Here is a 22289-nt window from a genome sequence, read left to right on the forward strand (position 1 = left end):
GGCTCCTTAGTTGTAGCACACAGGCTCCTTAGTTGTGTCATGCGAACTCTTATTTGCTGCGTGCAAACTGTTAGTTGCTGCATGCATGTGGGATTTAGTTCCCTGACCAGGGATCAAACCTGGGCCCCCTGCATTGGGAGCGCAGAGTCCTAACCACTGTGCCACCAGGGAAGTCCCCTTTACTGTGTTTTTAGCACAAATGGCCAACAAATTTACCCAAACGCCTCTTCAGTGTCTGTAAGTTCCTATATTAACATAGGATGGATCTTGAACCATCCATGCATTCTGGCAAACCCCACTTGATCATGATCTGTTTTCTCTTTAATGTGCTATTAATCCTGTTGGTTAACATTGTATGTAGGATTTTTACATTGAGATCTATAACTGAGATTTATTTTTTTTTTTTGGTACAGTCTCTATCAGGTATCAATATTGTACCCATTTCATTATTTTTTTGTCTCCCTTTTCCATGATGCAGAACAGTTTAAGTAGCCTTGAGATCGTCTTGCCTTGAGAGGATTGGTAGAATTTGGCTGTGTGACCATCTGTATCTCTGTTACTTTCTCTACCTCATCTGTGGAAATTAGACCATTTAGAGTTTCTATTTCTGTTGGAGTCAGTTTAGGTAAATTGTATTTTCCTACAAAATTGTCCATCCTAACCAGGTTTTCAAATTTGTCTACACAGAGTTGTAGAAAATTGGTGTCTTTTTTTCCCCTTCTCTTATGACAATTACTTCTCCCTTGTTATATCTTATTTTGCGTACTTGTGCCTTCTTTTTTCCTTGATAAGGTTACCTGGTAGTTTGCGTATTTTTTTTCCAGATTCACTTTTTAGTTTATTTGTTGTAATAGTTTTCAGTTTTATAAGTCTTTAATTTGAGTTTCTTCATCCTTTCTTTGCTCTAGTTTTCAAGTTCTGTATTTTAATTTGATTATTTTGTTTTAAAATTTGTATTGATATAAATGAATATTTAAGCCGCAAATGTTCCTCTGAACCCTGCCTTAGCTGTATAGCCCATAGATCTGGCATGTAATGTTTGATATTATCTAGAAATTCTGTAATTGAATGGAGAGTGTTTTTTTGTTTTGTTTTGTCTTGTTTGAATTTCCTGGTCAAGGGTTTTTTTCCATTTTGTCTTCACTATAAATTTGGTGCTTTGAGACCAGAGAATGTTATTCATGCTGTTTCTACTTTTAGAATTTATTGAAGTGTTCATTGTGCACTAATAGAAGGTCAAAGTTTGTGAATATCCCATATGTAGTTGAGAAGAAGATAGGGCCTCTGTTATTGGGGTAGAGAATTTGACACATGTGCCATGAGGTCTGCCATGATGCCATGACAGCATCAGTCAGACAGAGAGCTGGGCCAGCTCTGCCTTCCTCTGGTTCTCTTCTCCTCTCTTGTAGCATCTGCTTAACAAAAGTTGCTGCCATGTTATTTGGTGCAGAGATACTCCTATCTATTGTATCCTCCCTATGGATCGTAGGAATAGCCTTTAGGATGTGGACTATCATCCTCTGCACCTGTAATTCTTTGCCCTGAATTCTCCGCTGTGGCAGCAGCCCTGCTCTATTTTGTTTGACTTTGGCTGGCATGCCTTCACCCATTCTTTCTACTGGTTTAGCCTTTCTCACTCTGCTTTTACAGTGTGGAGTTGGGTTTTGGTCTGTGAGCCAACCTCTAAGTCTTTCTCATTAATAGGAGAAGTAAACCCATGTACATGGACATGACTGACACAAGGTAGGCTTGCAGACTTCCACCCCCCCCAGAGAGGGCCAGCCTCTCTGCATATTGTTTTGCTTTTTCTTTAATTACTACTCTTAACCTTTTTTTTTTTTTTTTTGGACTGCGTTTGGGTCTTCGTTGCTGTGTGCAGGCTTTCTCTAGTTGCAGCGAGCGGGGGCTACTCTTTGTTGTGGTGTGCAGGCTTCTTGTTGCGATGGCTTCTCTTGTTACGGAGCACGGGCTCTAGGCACGTGGGCTTCAGTAGTTGCAGCATGCAGGCTCAGTAGTTGCGGTACATGGGCCCTAGAGCGCACAGGCTTCATCAGTTGTGGCTTGCGGGCTCTAGAGCACAGGCTCAGTAGTTGCAGCGCATGGGCTTTGTTGCTCCGTGGCGTGTGGGATCTTCCCGGGACAGGGATTGAACCCGTGACCCCTGCATTGGCAGGCAGATTCTTTTTTTTTTTAAATTAATTAATTTATTTTTGGCTGTGTTGGGTCTTTGTTGCTGCGCACATGCTTTCTCTAGTTGTTGAGAGCGGGGGCTACTTTTTGTTGCCGTGAGCGGGTTTCTCGCTGAGGTGGCTTCTCGTTGCGGAGCACAGGCTCTAGGAGCACTGGCTCAGTAGTTGTGGCTCACGGCCTCTAGAACGCAGGCTCAGTAGATGCGGCGCACAGGCTTATTTGCTCCGTGGCATGTGGGATCTTCCCGGACCAGGGCTCGAACCCGTGTCCCCTGCATTGGCAGGTGGATTCTTAACCACTGCGCCACCAGGGAAGTCCCTCCACTTTGTTTTTATAAGGCTCAGATTTTTGGTCAGGTGGTTGTTTCATACACAGGCTGATGGAGCTGATTTTATTCCTTTGCTGCCTGCTTCGTCTGTTGCTGAGACCACATTATTCTCCCCTCGTTGTCCCAGAATCTGCACTCAGCACATAGCACCGAGTCAGGCAGAGTCCACATTCCTGCACTGATGAGCAGAGACTGACTACTCGCTTCATCCTGGGGGGGTGGGGGCGGGGGGGAGCATGAGCTCAGCCCTGGGGAGGCGTGGCTCTCTCCTGCCCTGCCCTGCCCGAGGCATGCAGAAGTAGCTCTGGTCGGCAGTGACTGCTGTTGCCAGAGGCATGGGGATCAAAACCCTCCATGTCCCGGGTGTGATGAGAGCTATGCTCCCCACTCCTCCCTGCTGTTCTGGGTGAGGCTCACCGGGCGCTTGGACAACCAGGCCAAGACTCGTGACTCCTCATGGCCGAGAGGAGGGTTCCAGTCATTCCTGGCCCTGCTCCAAGCACCATCTCTGGAGTCATTGCTCAGCTTCCAGCACCAGAGCCACGCCCTTTGGGGGCAAGACCCAGGGCCAGCTCATCAGTCAGCCCCCAGCCTTGGTCTCTTATTTTTGTTGCCTCTCCCTGTTCCCTTTTCTTCATTTTGACATGTCCCTCTTGCTTTCACACACCTTCTGGGCTCTGGGGGTGTTCACTTGGACTCTGGCCTGGGCAGGTAGGGGCCCTTGTCCCACGGCAGCCCACATCTGCACTGTGTGCTCGCTCTCCCTCTCTGTTCTTCCCTCCCAAGGCCTGTTGGTCTTATTTTCCTTGAAGCAGCTAGGCTTCTGTGCCTGGCAACTTGTGAAATTTTCTCTTCATCCTCAGAATTCAGCAGTTTTCCCCAGCGGGGCTGGTGGGGGCAGCCTGTGAGGCCTGGAGGACAAGTATGAGTGTTTCGGAGAAGCCAAGGCACTGGGTGACTGCAGGTCACACAGGAGGAGGTTGGTGGCCGAGCCAGCAGCCTGGCATTCTCCAGGGGCAGCTGTTGGCTGAGCTTGCCCGGGGCCTCAGCCTGACCACCTCCACCCTGGTGTTCTCCCCCAGGGCGGCAAGGAGTACCTGATGCGGGCCCACTTCGGCCTGCCCAGCGTAGAGGCGGAGGACAAGGAGGGCAAGCCCCCGATCAGTGTCAAGTTTGAGATCCCCTACTTCACTACCTCCGGCATCCAGGTACATGCGGCCAGGGCTGCCAGGGCCCCAGAGCAGACATGGACAGGCCCAGGGGGGCCTCACAGGGACCGGGACCAGGTGTCAGTCCAGGCTCAGAGGGTTGCAGGTGACAGACATCTGTGCAACCAGTTAGAAAAGGGTGCTAATTGGCTTGTCCTGGGGCTCCGCGGTGCTCCTGGCTCTGCCTGTCTCCGAGGGCAGCCCGGCCCTAATGGAAAGAGGCCCACAGTTGTTTACCCAGACCTGACCTGTGCTTGAGCTCCAAGCTCAGAGACGCATTCAGTCCCCAAAACTAGAGTTTGAGCCTCTAGCATCCACACACTTGCCACCATGGGACCCGTTTTCCTGGGCACCTCCGCAGAAGACCTGCATGGGGAAGAGAACCCTGGACGGGACCCCTTCTCCAGGAATCTGCTGGAGGGCTGTGCCCGAGAGCGCACATCTGGCTCTTTGCCGCATCTTCTAGAAGTACCTCCACCCTCCCTCAGCCTCAGAGAGGTTCAGACAGATCAAGGCCCTTTGCCCCCTCCCTCGCCCTCCTGGTCACAGCCTGGCCCCGGGAGGAATGACTAAGCGGGGACCAGGAAGGGGGATGGGGGTGTGTGCATGCTCAGGGCCCTGGTACCTGTGCCCCAGGTGCGCTACCTGAAGATCATCGAGAAGAGCGGCTACCAGGCCCTACCGTGGGTTCGTTACATCACTCAGAACGGAGGTGCGTGCGGCCCACCCGTGGGCAGGTCGGGGGGGGTGCTGAAAAGGTCCCTGGTGGGCATGCTGCTGTCTCCAGGGTGGTGCTCACGGAGCAGCCCCAGGGTCGGGGCAGGTGGGTCCAGGGTGCAGAGCAGACAACAGACACCTCCTCCTCACTCCTAGATTACCAGCTCCGGACCCAGTGAGGGGCCACGGTGGCCAACGCTCCCGGCCCGGCACTGGGGCTCCTGGTGGAAGCACCGGGAGGAAGCACCTGCCAAGCCTGCCGGAAGGAAGGGCTCCCCTGGACACCAGCCACCCTCCTGGCTCCACCCAGGGGCCCCTCCTCCTCCAGGCGCACCTGCTGTGCCGTCGCCACTCTCATCCCCCAAGTCCCTTTTCCCAGAAGAGGCTTATCTTCAGGAAGTCTCGTCTCTTTGCCCCCGAGTCAGTTTGAAGGGAAGGAAAGAAATCTTTCCCTCCAGAGATCAAATACAGCCTTCTGTGCTGTTTAGCTCCTAGTCACGAAAAGATTGGGAAACGCTCGCCAGACCACTGTCTGGCTGGGCTGGCAGGGCCACCGTTTTGTTGCCATTCTGTTGAACGTTGTAGGTTTATTGAGTGTTCCTGGATTTTTGTCTTGGTCCGTTGCTGTTTACGTGAACTTCACTGTCCACGCCTCCTGCCCCTCATCCTGAAGCGCTCAGGCAGCACTTAGCGAGGACAGGACCTCCCGGTTCCTCGCCCTCCTCCCCAGCAAGGCTGACGCTGGGTCGCCTTCCCACATCGGGCCAGAACCTGGCACTTTGATCGGAGGCTGCAGCTGATGGCTGTTCCTTGGAGGCTCCTTGGCCTGGACGCATAGGCTTCAAAAGAGGCGCCGTCTGAGGGCCAGCCTGTGCCACACGATGCTGTCACTCAGCCACATCAGTGTTTGTCCCACCAGGGGAGGTGGGGTCCAGGAAGGGCCCCTGGCCTCAGAGGGTGGGGCGCACGGGTCATCCACATCCGTGCTTGGACACCACCCCCTTCAACCCTGTCTGTGTTTGTGTCATGAGTACATTAAATTCCATCAGTTACACATGCTGCCTGCCTTCCATCTGATGCAGCGTGGTACTGACTCCCCATGGATGACCAGGGGGAGGTGCAGGCTCACGCCAACCTATGTGTGGCTCCGTGTGGTGTCATCAGCTCCCAGTGCCCCTACATCCCCCAGGGAAGACGGGAACAGGCAATGGGATGGCAGAGCCATTGCACTGGGCCACCAGGGCCACCCCTTCCAGGGGGGCCACACAGAGGAGAGCACATGAGCAAAATGGATCCCTCTCATCGGAGATGACTGTTACAACCCCCAACCCTCAGATCACCAACAGCTTGCCCCCATCCCTTCCCAGCCCAGTGGTCTTCCTTAGAGTGTGGTCCTGGTAGCAGCAACATCAGCGTCCCCTTCAAGCTCACTACAAATGCAGGTTCACAGGCCCACCCTGACCTGCTGAGGCAGAGTCTCGGGATGGGGCCCAGGAGACCAGTTAACAGGCTCTACATGTGATTCATGCACGCACTGGAGTCTGAGAACCTCTGCCTGGTCCATAGAGGGGATCATGGTGGGCACATGGGCAGGAGGAGCTTGTGTTCCCACTGCAGGCACCTGCACCCACTGTCCCTCCAACGCTGATGGCCCTGCCTGCCCCACACCCTCTTACATTCAAGGACTGTGTTTTCTTCTCCCTCTCCCATATCACCCAGCTCCTCCTTGGAGGTCTAGTGGGCGTCAGCCTGAGTGGAATCTTGGCCTTCTACCGTGTGGAGTAAAGGACGTTGCCCTGGCCCAGGGCTCAGGCCAAAGCCCTTGCAGGCACCCTTAATGCCCCACCCCTCACTCGCATGCCCACATCTGCAGCAAGCCCTGGTGGCCTCCCTCCAGAAGACCCTGGGGAGCCACAATATACAAAGAGACAATGACCAGAATTTTCCAAAATTAAACATTTTAAATGTAAAATCTTTACATTCTTAGATTCAGGAAACCAGTGAGGCCAAATCAGGATAAATAAATCTAAGTCTAAAACTAAGAAACATCACAGTCAAAATGCAGAACATTAGAGACTCAGTGAAGTTCACAAAAAGCAATGCAAAGAAGATAAAAACACACAACACACACAAAAAAGAAAAAAGCAATTAGGCTGAGAGCTGGTTTCACAATGGCAAGAATGGAAGTCAGAAGATAAAGAATAGGTTCAAGGGCTTCCCTGGTGGCGCAGTGGTTGAGAGTCCGCCTGCCGATGCAGGGGACACGGGTTCGTGCCCCCGTCCGGGAAGATCCCACATGCCGCGGAGCGGCTAGGCCTGTGAGCCATGGCCGCTGAGCCTGCGCGTCCAGAGCCTGTGCTCCGCAACGGGAGAGGCCACAACAGTGAGAGGCCCGCGTACCGCAAAAAAAAAAAAAAAAAGAATAGGCTCAAATTGCTAAGAGAAGATGACTAGTCTGTGATGACCAATTCTGTGCCCAGCAAAAGAACAAAATTAAAAGTTTAACAATAGCAGACCCTCACGAAGCAACTTGGCGTACAAGAAGAAGGAGATTCAGGACTTCCCTGATGGCTCAGTGGTTAAGAATCTGCCTGCCAATGCAGGGGACATGGGTTTGAGCCCTGGTCTGGGACGATCCCACATGCTGCAGAGCAACTAAGCCCATGTGCCACAACTGCTGAATCCTGTGTGCTGCAACTACTGAAGCCCATGCACCTAGAGCCCGTGCTCCACAAGAAGAGAAGCCACCACAAAATGAGAAGACCGCACACCGCAACAAAGAGTAGCCACCTGCTCTCCACAACTAGAGAAAGCCCGTGCACAGCAACGAAGACCCAACACCGCCAACAACAACAACAACAACAAAAAAGGATTCAATGCAGGAGGAAGGAAAGAGACTTGAGGAGGATTGCTGAAAAAACTTGGAAAACATTGGGAATATCTAAACTATCATTGACTATATAAAGCAGTGGTAGTGATGAGTTAGTAATGTCTGAGTAGTAACATAAGGTACAACTAAAATTCTGGACAGCATCCTGCAAAATAGATAGGCAGTTGGCATCCATACCTCCCAAGGTCTTTTTACTGTTTGGGAAGAAGATGGACTAAAGTCTAAAGAAGCTATATATTCTTGTATAACTTCCAAACCAGTGGTTGGGAAACGGTTTAAAGAAAATTTTAACAAACCAACAGGAAAGGAGAGAGGAGAATGAAAAAGCGGGATAAATACAAGGTGTCCTAAGAATCTTTTAATAATAACACTTAAAACTGCACAACTTTTCCTACTGTGCCATAGAAACCGCAAAATAAGATTGTAGAAATAAATCCAAAGGTTAGGAATCACAATAAATGTAAACGAAGCAAACCTGCTAGTTTAAGATACAAAATCCAGCTATATCCTGTTTGTGAAATATACACCTGAAATATAAGTACACAACACAGTTAAAAGGAAAATAATGCTAACCAATACCAAAATAAACCTCATGTAGTTATATTAATATCAAACCAAATAGACTTAAGGCCAAAAAAAAAGAAAGTGTACTAGACCTTGAAACACTTTTCACAAATTCCCAAGAATTCTTGGTATTAGAGTCCACATTCTCTAAGGAATTCTCAAGAGAATTAAGTTAGAAATCAACAACAAATGAATTTCTTTAAAATATTTACAAATATAATTAGTTTTCTTTTTTTTTCCAAATTAGCAAAGTTTTACTTCAATTTGCTCATAAATGACTCTAAAAAGCCGATATGCAAGAGGCCGACACACTGTGGTCTAAAGGCGACGTCGAGGCCACTGAGAATATCCCTCAGACAAGAGGCTCTGCTCAAAATCTCCCCCATCTGGGGTGAGGGCAGCAGAATGGGGGTCTGGGACAGAGGGATAAATACATCGTCTTAGCTCTGCCATTAGGGCTGGCAGCCCAGGACCCCAAGCTGGTCAATCAGAGGTCGACTGCTTGGAGCTTCCAAAGCTGCCCGAATGTTTGGGTGTTTTGGGGAAATGCTGAGGCTTTGGGAGGGCCCATGTGCCAGCTGGAAGGGCCCTCGGCCAGCCCCCTCCTCCTACTCCAGCTTCAGAGAGAGCGCAACTCCCTGCTGGCCGGGCCTGCTGTACCCTGGGGTCGAGGCAGCCTCTCACCCAGCAGCCCCTGCCAGGAGGGGGGTGCGGAAGGGCATCTCCAGTGAGGCCCAGACAGGAATCTGCCCTAAAGGTGGCTGACAGCGGCCCACCTGTAACAGAGCCCTGCTCCCAAAGGGGCCCCTTGGGGACCAGCCCAGCGGGGTGCCCTCCCAGGCACGGGCAGGCCAGGCTGAACCCAGCCGCAGCAGGAGATGTGGGGGAGAGTGGTGTTAACAGACAACAGCAGTAGGGGTGGGTGCAGACAGGGCAAGGTGAGTGTGAGGCAGAGCCAGCCCGGGCCCGCCCATCAGAAGGCGAAGGAGCGCTCCTTGGGGTGGCCCACGCTGTCCAGGTTGGGCAGGCAGGCATACTGGATCATGCACGGGGGTCCGCACATCAGCACCAGCGGCTCCTCCTCCAGGGGTGGAAGGTGGTCCCAGATCATCTCCTCGTTCACGAAGCCCTGGCTGTAGTCCCAAGCTTCAGGGGCACTGTCCACCATGTACCAGAGCTTGAAGCACTCAGAATGTTCGTTCTTCAGTTCCTCCAGCTCCGGCCACAGCAGGAGGTCCTTCTCAGTCTGGTTGGCAAAGCGCAGGTGGCACACGGTGTGATCATCCCTGTCCTTCATGATGGCGTGGATCACCTGTAGCATTGGGGTGATGCCCGTTCCTCCCGCAAACATGCCCACAGACTTCGCCGTCTTGATGACAGGGTTGGATTTCTTGTCTGCACAGATGGCAAACTTTCCTTTGCCCTGGTAGACCAGCAGCCCATTTGGGTCTCGGAACTCAATGGTGCCTCCAATCTTCATGCTTTACAGGTACTGGGACATCTGGGACATCCCACCAGTGGGAAACTTGGAGTGAGTGTCTTTGAAGTAAACCTTGATGACCAGGCCCACAAAGCCCTTGTCATCGCTGGAGACAGGCATATAGGGCAGAATGACCAGGTTCCCATCAATTCAAGCCGAGAGGTAGATGTGCTAGCCCTACGGGGAGACCCAGGATGTGCTGGGGCGACGGTAGAGCAAAGTGGAACCATCAGGTGTCAAGGCTGATGACCTCCTTGTCAATCAGCCGCAGCAGGTACTTGATGTCCAGGTTCTCGAGGGTGATGGCTGGAGTGGAGCTTTGGAACAGCTTCATGAGCAGGCTGTACAGGAACCAGACTGGGGAGAGGACCACGTGGCCCAACGTGCTCAGCCGGGCCCCCGTGGTGGCTCCGCTCTGCTCTAGCTCCGCCGCTGCTGCTGTGACCGCCACGCCCTGGGCCTGCGCCCCCCCCGCCACGTCACTGAGCCCAAATATAGTTTTTAAGAACACTTCTAAATTACCATGTGTAATTAAAGAAGAATATGTAATGGAAATTAGAAAATACCAGAGATTATTTTTTTAATCTGGATGCAGGTTACATGGTGTTCTCACTTTTGAAAATTCATCAAGCATTTATGATTGTTCACTCTTCTGTATATATGTTACACTTCAGTAAAATTTATAAAGAAAAAAAAGACAACAAATCTGTAAAGCAGCTGGGGGTGGAAAACACATTAACTTCAAAAGTGTGACAAGGTAAACAGCCTACTTTTCATCAGCAACAAAGGAAACCAGATGAAAGCAAAATGACATTTTCAACGTGCTGAAAGAAAACTGCCAACCCAACAAAAATATTTCAAGAATGAGGTTGAAATAAAAACTTTTTCAGACAAAGCCTGTATGAGTTTGCCAGCAGCAGCCAACTCACACTAAAGAAAATTCTAAATTATATTGCTTCGGGCAAAAAGAAAGTGATCCCAGATGGAAGGTCAAGATGTAAGAAGGAATAAAGAATAAAGGAGTGAATACATGGGAAAACTTAAACAAACATAGGTTGCATAAAACAATAATAATGTTTCCTGGAGTTAAAAAAAGTGATAGAATTAAAATGTACAACAGAAAAAAAAAAAGTCCTCAGGGAGTAAGTGGAGTTAAAGTGTTCCAAGTCCACGATTGTGTGGGACAAAAGTAAAAAACATCGATGAAATCTGCATTTTGAAAAGCATGCATTATAACTTCTAAAGGAATCACTACAGTAATAAAAGCAGAATTGTAACTTCCAAATGTTCAGAGGGAAGACAATGATTTTTTTAAAAACTCACAGACAACCTAAAAGGAGGCCAGAGAGGCCAGAGGGGGGATAAAAAGGAACATAGAAAGGGTAAAAATAGAAAGTAAATTAATAGGGTAGATTTAAATCTAGATTTAAGTGTGATATCAATTATTACATTAAATGTAAATGGACTATACACTCCAGCTAAAGGTCAGTTTGCCAAACTGGATTTTTAAAAATTTCAACTCTATGTTATTTATAAGAGACTCATAAAAACCATTAAAATACAGAAAGTTAAAAAATAACAGGATGGGTACGTCCCTGGTGGCGCAGTGGTTAAGAATCCGCCCGACAATGCAGGGTACACGGGTTCGAGCCCTGGTCCGGGAAGATCCCACATACCGCGGAGCAACTAAGCCCATGCGCCACAACCACTGAGCCTGTGTGCTGCAACTACTGAAGCCCACGAGCCTAGAGCCTGTGCACTGCAACAAAGAGTAGCCCCCACTCGCCACAACCAGAGAAAGGCTACACGCAGCAACGAAGACCCAACGCAGCCAAAGATAAAATTAATTAATTAATTAATTTTAAAACATATATAACAGATGGGGAAAATAACCATAGAAATGCCATAAGAAAGCTGGAATTGTTATATTAATATTAGACAACATATGCTTTAAGGCAAAATCATTGCTGGAGATAAAGTGGGACATATTATTATAATAATAATAAAAGATTCATTTCATCAGGAGATAAAAATATTTTTAATTTGTGTGACCCTAATAACATGGCCTCAAAATACATAAAGCAAAATTTGACACAACTACCAGGAGAGATAGTTAAATCCACAGTAATAATGAGCAATTTAAATTCATCTCTCTCAGCAGTTGATAGAACAAGTAAACCAAAAAAGTCAGTAAAGATACAGAATATTTGAACTATACAATTAATAAATTTGACCTAATGGGCCTGTATATGTAGAACATTGTATTCAGCAACTACAAAATACATTTTTCTTTGAAGCACACACTGGGTTATAAAGCAAGGTTGAAGGGAATAGTTAGTCCCTTTACCAAAATGTTATTTAGTTAGGAATCAATTTTAAAACAATAATAAGAAAAATCTCCATATTTTGGAAACCAGTTCTAAATAACCCACTGATCAAGGAAGAAATTTTAGGAAAATTATATTTTAGGAAATTTTAGGGAAATTAATTTTTAGGAAATAATTAAATTTTGGAAAATTATCTTGAACTGAGAGATAATGAAAATACTTATTTAAAAACTTGTGCAATGCAGCTAAAGTAGCATTTTGAAGGAAATTTGTAGCCTTAAGTGTATTAATACTAGATATTAAAATATATGCAATATATGTTGCATATATGTAATACAAAATTATATATATTGATAAAATATATATTATAAAAGAAAGACTGAAAATAATGAGCTAAGCATCTGTCTCCAGAATTTAGGAAAAGAACAAAATAAACCTAAGAGTATAGATAGGAAATAATAAAGAGTAGATATGAAGGAAATAGAAAACAAACATTCAAATAAAAAGAATCAACAAGTCAGCTATTTTAAAAGATGAATGAAATTGAAAAACTGCTGGAAATTTTGAGCAAGATGAATAAAAGGCACTAATAGCTATTATTGGAAATGGGGGAAAAAAAGACATTACTGTAGCTTTTGAAACATTAAAAAGATGAGAACAAGGCAAGTGCCACTTCACAAAGTCACTCAGCCCACTTTCTGTCTACCAAGCTGTGTGCCTGGCCCAGAGCTTCATCCATCTCGAAGAGGACTGTCTTTTTCTAATCCACCTGAAGATACCATATGGGCAAGGAGTACTGGATAAAGGGGTATTATGAACAACTTTATGCCAGCAAACTTGAAAATTTTAGATAACTTGGACAAATTCCTAGAGGGGAAAAAAACTGACTCAAAAGAAATGAAAAATCTGAATTGTTCTATAACTACTAAAGAAATTAAACTAGTCAAAACTCCAGATCCAGATGACTTTATTGGGAAAGTTTTACCAAACATTAAAGAAAAAAAAAAAGAAGAATTTCACAAACTCTGCCCAAAGAATAGAAAAATAAGAAACATTTCCTTACTCATTTTAGGAAATCAAGCATGTCCATGAAACAATCTGAGACAAGAAAATTATAGACCAATCTCACTGATGACCATAGATGTGAAAATCCTAAATAAAATTCCAGGAGGTGGGGGGGTGGAGTTGGCAATGTATAGAAAGGACATAACATTGTGACTAAATTGGGTTAAATCCTGGGATGGCAAAATTGGTTTAATACTGGAAAAGCAATCCACTATCTTAAAAGGAGTAAGGGAGGGAAACATATGTGATCATTTCAGTAGGTAGGTAATTTGAAAAAATTAAACATTCATTTATGATTTAAAAGAATAAACAACTCTTGAGCAAACTACAGATATTGACAATAGTGTCAAAAAAATGAAGTACCTAGGATTAAATTTTTAAAATACCATGATTATAGAGTCGCAGTATCAAAGATGCCAGTACTCCTTGTGGTAGGCAGAATAATGCCCACCAAAGATGTCCACATTCTAATCCCCCAAACCTATGAATATGTTAAGTTACATGGCAGAGGGGTGTTAAGTTTGCAAATGGGATTAAGGTTGCTAATCATCTGACCTTAAGAGGGAGATTACCCTGAATAACCTGGATGGGCTCAATGTAATCACAATAGTCCTTAAATGTGGAAGAAAGTGACAGAAGAGGAAGAACCAGAAAACTGCAGTGTGTGAAGGACTCAGCCCATTGTTGCTGGCTTTGAAGATGCAGGACGGGGCCGTGAGCCAAGGACACAGGCAGCCTCTAGAAGCTGGCAAAGGTGAGGAAACAGATTCTCCGCTGGAACCCCCAGAAGGAATACAGCCCTGCTGACACCTTGCTTTTAGCATGGTGCGACCCATTCCAGACTTCTGACCTCCAGAACTGTTACGTTAATAAATTTGTGTTGTTTTAACTTGGTGGTAATTTGTTACCGCAGCAAGAAGAAACTAATACCCTCCTCAAATTGAATTATAGCTTAAATGCATTCTTCATCAAAATCCCAGTCAGGTTTTTGTGGAACTTGACAAGCGAATTCTAAAATGTACATGGAAGATCAAAGGGCCAAGAATAACAAAGAATCTTGAAGAAGAATAAGATGGGATGGATTTCTTAGCTGGGCATCAAGACCTACTTAATCGATAGTGATTCAGACACACAACATAAACAGTGTGATTCCTTTGGGATGAAGTTCAAAAACAGGCTTAAACTAAACTATATTCTTGAGTGATGCTTCCAGAGGAAGGGAAAAACTCTAAAAAGCCAGATGAAGGTTAAGTCAGAACAGGGCTACCTGGGGGAGGGGGAGGAGAGGAGAAGGACCAGGGGAGTGTGGGTTGGGATGCTGCCCGTACTCTGTTTCTTGAGTGGATGGTGGTAACACAGATGTTTGCCTCATAACTCTGTTAAACTGTACATTTCTATTTCATGTACTTTACAGTATGATATTATAATTCCCCCAGTTTAATGTATTACAAATCAGATGACTCTAATTCCAGGCAATCAAAATGGTGGAAAACTCCCCAATTCAGTTTTTGAAGCAGCCAGCACTTGAACACCCAGACCAGTTAAAGATAGGGGAAAAGGGGCTTCCCTGCTGGTGCAGTGGTTAAGAATCTGCCTGCCAATGCGAGGGACACGGGTTCAAGCCCTGGCCCGGGAAGATCCCACATGCCGCGGAGCAACTAAGTCCGTGTGCCACAACTTCTGAACCTGTGCTCAAGAGTCCGCGAGCCACAACTAGTGAGCCCACGTGCCACAACTACTGAAGCCTGCGCGCCTAGAGCCCGTGCTCCGCAAACAAGAGAAGTCACGACAATGAGAAGCCCACGTACCGCAACGAAGAGTAGCCCCCTCTCGCCGCAACTAGAGAAGGCCCGTGCACAGCAACGAAGACCCAACGCAGCCAAAAATAAAAACAAACAAATAAATAATTCTTTTTAAAGATAGGGGGAAAGGGCTTCCCTGGTGGCGCAGTGGTTGAGAGTCCGCCTGCCGATGCAGGGGACACGGGTTCATGCCCCGGTCCGGGAAGATCCCACATGCCGCGGAGCGGCTAGGCCCGTGAGCCATGGCCGCTGAGCTTGCGCGTCCAGAGCCTGTGCTCCGCAACGGGAGAGGCCACAACAGTGAGAGGCCAGCGTACCGCAAAAAAAAAAAAAAAAAAAAGATAGGGGGGAAAAAGAGGAAACTGTAGATGAGCCTTACTTTTAGAAGCTTCTAAACAAAATATTAGCAACCAGAATTGAGCGGCAAGTCAATACTACAACATGCTCTGACTAAGCAAGGTTTATTCCAGGAAGGATATGGGTTCCAGAGTACACTTGATCCCCATAACTCATCCCAGCAGCAAACTGAACCACATCAGTAAATTTGGGAAAGGAACGCTTAAGACACAGCAGACTTTTCTAATAGAAACAGGTGTAGGGATAGAAGGAAGCTACTTCCCCATCATAAACGATCCCCATTTACCATCAAACATCAGAAAGCGCCCCTCTCGGAGATCCTAGTAGACAAGCACAGAAGGAAAGGCTTTCTCTGGCACAGGCACACAGCCGGCAGGAAGGGCCAGTAATCAATGCCCCCCTAAGCCCCCTGTGATTTCACAGCCCCGTCTCAGAAATGCTGAATTTTAAATTAGAGGCTAAAGTAACAATGTCATTGTCCTAGGGCCCTGACCCAAATTCCATCACAATTCCCCTGTATACCCCTCACACAAGCACAAACGGTCCAAGAACACTCACCATAGCTCTGGAAGAGCAAATGATGGGAAATAACCAAATGGGAGCTGGTGGGATGATGGCAGAACAGTTGTCAATTTATCCAGGCACATATTCTGCTCACTCAGTGAATGGCCCAGGGCTGGGGATGCTGACACGGCCACATCTCTCAGCTACGCCCAGTGGTCTCTCCCAAAGCTGACCATTTGCCCAGGCTGCGACTCTACAGTTCTACCTCTGGGTATTCACCCAAGAGAACTGAGCACACATGCCACGAAAAGACAGGGGCTCGAATGTTCACAGCAGCCTGACACATGATAGCCCCAGACTAGAAACACAAGGCATAGATGAGCCACACAGTGGAATATTATACAGTGACAAAAAAAGCAGAAGGGCTCTCCCCACGCCACCACAGAACGGATCACAGGCACGAGCGAAAGCAGATGCTGCTGGGACCAGGAGGCTACTGATTGGAGGGAACCTTCTGGAGTGATGGGAAAGCTCTACATTGTGACCTGGGTGCTGCTTACACACGTGTAAGTCACATGCACTGAAGACATGCACTTTAAACCCTTTATGTGCACGTGTTATACCTCAGTTTTTCAAAGTTTAAAAATAAACTGGGCTTCCCTGGTGGCGCAGTGGTTGAGAGTCCTCCTGCCGATGCAGGGGACACGGGTTCGTGCCCTGGTCCAGGAGGATCCCACATGCCGCGGAGTGGCTGGGCCCGTGAGCCATGGCCACTGAGCCTGCGCGTCCGGAGCCTGTGTTCCGCAACGGAAGAGGCCACAACAGTGAGAGCCCCGCGTACCGCAAAAAAAAAAAAAAAAACTAAAAAACTAATAGCTAAAAATATATAAACCTTGTTAATGAAATGAGCAAACTGCAGGAGGATGTTCCCCCCCCCTTATTTATACAAAGTTTAAAATCACGTAAAACAACACTTCGACATCTATGGTCACATAGAATATAATAAAATATAAAATTGTGTAAGGCAGGGGTCCCCAACCTGTTAGGAACCAGGCTGCACGGCAGGAGGTGAGGGGCGGGTGAGTGAGCACAGCTTCATCTGTATTTACAGCCGCTCCCCATCGCTCGCACTGCCGCCTGAGCTCCGCCTCCTGTCAGATCAGTGGCAGCCTTAGATTCTCATAGGAGCAAGAACCCTACTGTGAACTGTGCACGGGAGGGATCTAGGTTGTACTCTCCTTATGAGAATCTAATGCCCGATGATCCGAGGTGGAGCTGAGGCAGTGATGCCAGCACTGGGGAGCGGCTGCAAATACAGATCATCATTAGCAGAGAGGTTTGACTGCACAGAGACCATAATAAATCAATTGCATGCAGACTCATATCAAAACCCTGTCAGTGAGTGGCAAGTGACAATGAACTTGCATCTTACAGAGCAGGCTAGATATAAGCAACACACTTCGGGTGTCACTGTCTCCCATCACCCCCAGATGGGACCATCTATCTAGCTGCAGGAAAACAAGCTCAGGGCTCCCACTGATTCTGCATTATGGTGAGCTGTATAATTATTTCATTATATATTATTACAATGTAATAATTATAGAAATAAAGTGTCCAATAAATGTAATGCGCTTGAATCATCCTAAAACCATCCACACACCCCCGGGCCCGTGGAAAAATTGTCTTCCACGAAACCAGTCCCTGGTGCCAAAAAGGTTGGGGACCGCTGGTATATGGGAAAGACTAACTCCAAATTCTAGACAGAGGTACCCTCTGGGGCAGGGAGAGGAACACTCAGGGCTGAGCTGGGGACCATGGGCCTTGATTGCATTGGCAAGTTTTATTTCTTCTGGTCAGTGCTGCATACATGTTAAATTATCATCAGTGTTTTTGTGACAGCCCAAGATCACTGTTAATAAAGATTGTCCCACCCTCACTCAAAATCCTACCATAGCTCCCAGTGCCCTCAGAGTAAAACCCTCCCTCCTCGCCTGAGTGTCTGATCTCAGGCCTCCACTCTCGCCCTCCTCCCCTTTGTTCCCGCCACCCCCACCTGTGTGCCCCAAGCTTGTTCCCACCTCGGAGCCTTTGCACTCGCAGATACGTCCACCTCGTGTACCCATATCGGCTGCCTCCTTCCTGACACTTACATCTCAATTCAAATCTTGCCTTCCCTGAGCCGGGCCAGCTTGTCCACACATACAATTGTTCTTTGTTCCACATTTCCTGTGTCCCCTATCTGCCTAGAAGCCCCCCAAGGGAAGGGTCCCCTGTTTGGTTTGTCACTGCTGTGTCCCCAGGGTCCAGGGCAGGGCTAGGCTGGGACTGGGACCTGTGGACATGCCCACAAGGCTCTGCCAGTCGTGGCCACCAGGGGGCGCCCACGGGTCAGAAATAAATGCTTGGGGACTTGGGTCCAAGGCCACAGAGAAAGGTGGGTGGGACAGGCATGGGGATGGGGAGATCAGGCCCTCTCTGAACATGGGGGTGCCCCAGACACATGTTATCCTTCCTGGGGGATTCTCATTCAGCCTGACCGGGACAGATGTAGAAACTGAGGCTCAGAAATGTCATGGAAGTTCTCAGGTTCCGAATGCTCCCAGATTACTCAGCTGTGCTCTCTCAGCCCCCGCCAGAAGAAGCGAGGGAAACTGTGGTTGGAAGGAGGACAGGGGCACTGGGGGCCTGATCTCGGGTGGTGCCTGTGATCCCCACTGGCCAGCCTGTCCTGGCTAAAATGATCAAGTCAGGGCCACCAAGGACTCAGTCTGACCCTCCCAGACTCAGGGAACCTTAGCTCACAGCAGATGGCCCAGTACCTGCCCGAGCCCTGCAGCCCCCCTGAACACTTGGGGAAACTGAGGCCCAAAGACAGGCTGGAGCAGTCCTCAGGGCACCAGGACTGGGCAGGTCCCCTACACACAGTGCTGCCCCCTGGGGTCGGGACAGGGGCCTCCTAGGGGAGAGCAGACAGGGTACCCCTCACCCACTTCCTTCCAGCCATTCAACAGATGGGGAACTGGGTCTGTCCCTTGCTCAAGCTCAGCGGGGAACCCCAGTCCAAAGCCGAGCCCCACAGACTGGCTCCCCTTGCTGTGTGACCTCGAGCAGACTCCCCACCCTCTCTGGGCCTGTTTCCATGTCCACATGGGGCTTCTACATGCCATTTTGTTAGAAGAAAGGAAGTTCTAGGTTGTTGTCAACCATGTAGGAACTACTCAGTTGCCCTCTCCAGGGGCCAAGATCCCTTTAGAAGGTGCAAGGCCCTGGTGTCGCCAATTCACTCTTGTTTCTTTAGTTGAGGTGACGTTCACATAACATATAACAATTTACATAACCATTTTGAAGTGGGCAATTCCACAGAATCTAGCGCATTCACAATATTGTGCAACCACCACCTCTATCTAATTTCAGAAATTTTCATCACCTCAAGGGAAACCCGTCCCCATGAGCAGTTGCTCCCCATCCCCCTCCCTCAGTCCCTGGTAACTACCAATCTGCTTTCCATATCTGTGGATTTGCCTGTTCTGGACGTTTCATGTAAATGGAATCACGTGCTGTGTGGTCTTTTGTGTCTGGCTGCTTTCACCCAGCATGATGTTTTCAAGATTCATCCATGTTGTAGCATGTATCCATGCTTCATTCCTTTTTATGGCTGAATAATATTCCATTGGGTGGATTTACCAAATTTTGTATAGCCACTCATCTGTAGATGGACGCTTGAGTTGTTTCCATCTTTTGGCTAATGTGAATAATTCTCCTGGGGCTTCCCTGGTGGCGCAGTGGTTGAGAGTCCGCCTGCCGATGCAGGGGACACGGGTTCGTGCCCCGGTCCGGGAAGATCCCACATGCCGCGGAGCGGCTGGGCCCGTGAGCCATGGCCGCTGAGCCTGCGCGTCCAGAGCCTGTGCTCCGCAATGGGAGAGGTCACAGCGGTGAGAGGCCCGCGTACCAAAAATAATAATAATAATAATTCTCCTATAAACATAGGTGTAAAAATATCTATTTTCATCCCTTCCTTCAGTTCTTTTGGGTATATACCTAAGGGTGGAATTCCTGGATCATACAGTAATCCCATGTTTAGTTTTTTTGAGGAATTTCACTGGTTTTTAATAAGACTAAAAGGCCATGACTCCTGGCCAAACTGGGAATACCGTGCCTGGAATTTTCTGTCAAGTTCTTTTCAATGATCACTGCCCAGCCTCCCTACCCCACCAAATCTCATGTGTTTTAAGTGCTGCCCAAAGTGTTTTTTGTGACTGTATATATTCACCTTTGGATTGAGATAAAACACACAGCAATTTGTGCCAAATACTCAGATCTGAGGTGTGTAGCCTGATGCGTTTTTACCTCTGTGTATGTTCAAATTGACCCATAACATAACACCGCCCCATCCCCCAGGCAGGCCCCCTCGTGCCACCTCCCAGAAGGAACTACTGTCCTGTTGGCTAACACCATTGGTTCATTTTGTCTGTTCTTGAACTTCAGGTACACAGACTCACACAGTGTGTCCTGCTTTTGATCTCGCTGCTTTTGCTCATCATTGTACCCGCAAGATTCGCCCACATCCTCCATCATTTTTCCTTGCTGTATACTATTCCACAGCACAACTGTACAGCGATTTGTTTGGCCAGTTCTGTTGATGGGCGTTCGGCTTGTGTCCAGAGCTTCTCTAAGCAGGTGTGCCCAGGTCCTGTGGCTACTGTATGTTTTCATCTCTTGTGGATGAATACCCAGGGGTGGAATGTCTGGGTTATAGGGGAGGGGGGATCTATGTTCGGCAGACACTGCAAAACAGTCTTCCAAGGTGGCTGTACCATTTTACCTCCCACAGAGGTGAGCTAGGATTCCATTTGCTCCACATCCTCGTCAGCACTTCGTGTTATCAGACTTTTCCATTTCAGCCCTGCTGGTAGGGCTGTGGTTCGTGCATGTTCCAACCCCACTGCAACTGGACTTTGCACCCACCGGATTCTGTGCCAAGCTCCCCACTGAGGAACCAGTGGGGTGCTGACCACACCCACCTTTTTGAGCGGCCCCCTCTGCCCTCGGCTTCTGGGCCGCCATCCCCCTCTGTGTTTTCTAACCGTGGTTTCGTCTCCATCCCCTCAGTGGTTCCTCTTTCTCGGCTTTATCTTGAGACAAGGTCTCCAGGTCCTCCTGCCTCCCAGGAAATGGCCACAGAGTTAAGGATCCTCCGAAGGACCCAACACTCTACTTCTCCTCCTCACCCCGGGGGGCCTTTCCTGCCTCAGTGAGCGCCATCCTAGCTATTCCAAAGCACAAACGGGAAATCGAGGCTCATCTCCCCCACATGGATCATTGATGCTCCCATCTTTTCCACCTCCTGAATCTCAGCTCCCCCACTTCTCCCCTCCCTTCCAGCACCCACCTAGCCTAAGCCCCTGCATCTCCACTGGAGGGGCCCAGCTGTCCTGGATGTGCTACCATCCCTGGTGCTTGCCTCTTGTCCAACTCACACCACGTGCTTCTAAGACCACGCGTTGCCCCTCTTAGGTGTTGTTTGGCCGACTTCTTAGCTTTAGTCCCCTGACCAGGCCCTCAGGCAAGTCCCTGCTGCATCTGGTTCCTCTGACCTCTCCAGCCCCTCCTCCCACCCTCATTCATTCAGATATTTATTGAGAACCTGCTGAGTACCAGGCCACGTTCTCAATGCAAGGAGGCAACCGAACCACACAAAACAAAACCCCTCCCCTCGGGGGCATGAGGTAGGGGCAACAGATATCTCCACCACGGCATGTCGGGAGCTGCATGAGGGCAGGGAGGCCCCGGCCTGGCGTGGGGTGGAAAGGCAACCCAGGGAACTCAGTGTAGAGGCTGAGGCCTGGGACGGGCAGGACGCAGCCAGCCAGGCGTGGCAGGGAGAGAAGAACAAAAACCAGGACCCCCCAGAGAAGGGGATGGGGAGCCACAGAGAGGTTTAGGTTTTCACAGCTTCCCCTGGCGGCCGATGGGAGAGAGGAGAACCCAGGCAGGAGGGGGGTGGGGAGGCCAGGGGTGTTGGGTGATGGAGAGAAGAGGTCGGATTTGGGGTGTGGCCAGAGAGCCGAGAAGGCTTGGGGACCTGGGGCTGTGGGGTAGCGAGGCTGTGGCGGGGATGACGGCATGCAGGGGCCTCCCATACCCTCTGGGCGGAAAACACATCCGAGCAGGGGATTCAGTTCCTCAAAAATGCCACATAGCCACGTGCGCGCGCACACACATGGGTGCATCACGCACGCGTGCCTAAGCACGCAGAGACACAAAGCGTGAACAGATTTACACACGCAACACAACTACACACACAACAGACACACAGAGACACACGCCTACAACAGACACAGATACACAGAAAGATACACACGTACACGTGTGCCTACAACACACAAACACACACGCACCCTCTCCAGGCCAGCCTTTGAGGGACAATCCTTTTTGCACCTCTCTCTCCCCCGGGCCCCCAGCTCCCTCCACGGGGCCAGGCCAGGTTCCAGTGTCACTGAGCCGGTGTCAAAGGTCTCTCTCTGCCTCTCAGCCCCTGCCCAGTCCTGACCACACACTCTGTGTCTTGCTCTGTCCCCCACACTGGGGGCTCCTCAGGGCACATGGCAGGTGTGGGAGGGACAGTCAACAATGCCTACTGAGCAAAAGGTCTTGGTCCTCTAAGCCTCTCTCTCCTGCTACTGCCTCCACACTCTCCCAACATCAAAGCAGAGCTCCCCACTCCCCAGCTTCTCATCGGCTCAGCCTCACCCCTTGACTGAGCCGGATGCAGACACTCCATCTCAGAGAGGTCAGGGGTGAGCCAGAGAAAGGGCTGAGGGGTGCCCAATAGCAGAGCTAGAATCTACTTGGGA

At 48.9% G+C, this 22289-nt stretch overlaps 1 protein-coding gene and 1 pseudogene across 1 annotated transcript in view; one reads left to right on the top strand and one right to left on the bottom strand.

Annotated features, from left to right (window-relative positions):
• Positions 1-5497, top strand: part of AP1M1 (adaptor related protein complex 1 subunit mu 1) — a 30061-nt gene extending 24564 nt beyond the window's left edge. The window contains exons 10-12 of the mRNA XM_030880279.3: positions 3601-3726; positions 4363-4438; positions 4600-5497. Of these exons, the coding sequence (XP_030736139.1) occupies positions 3601-3726; positions 4363-4438; positions 4600-4622 (225 nt within the window). The 3' untranslated portion in view covers positions 4623-5497. The remainder of the gene's footprint in view (positions 1-3600; positions 3727-4362; positions 4439-4599) is intronic.
• Positions 5498-8870: 3373 nt separating this feature from the next.
• Positions 8871-9771, bottom strand: LOC115865439 (NADH-cytochrome b5 reductase 3 pseudogene; annotated as a pseudogene).
• Positions 9772-22289: the final 12518 nt, after the last annotated feature.

This window comes from Globicephala melas, chromosome 3, assembly GCF_963455315.2.
Source record: "Globicephala melas chromosome 3, mGloMel1.2, whole genome shotgun sequence".
NCBI lineage: Eukaryota > Metazoa > Chordata > Mammalia > Artiodactyla > Delphinidae > Globicephala > Globicephala melas.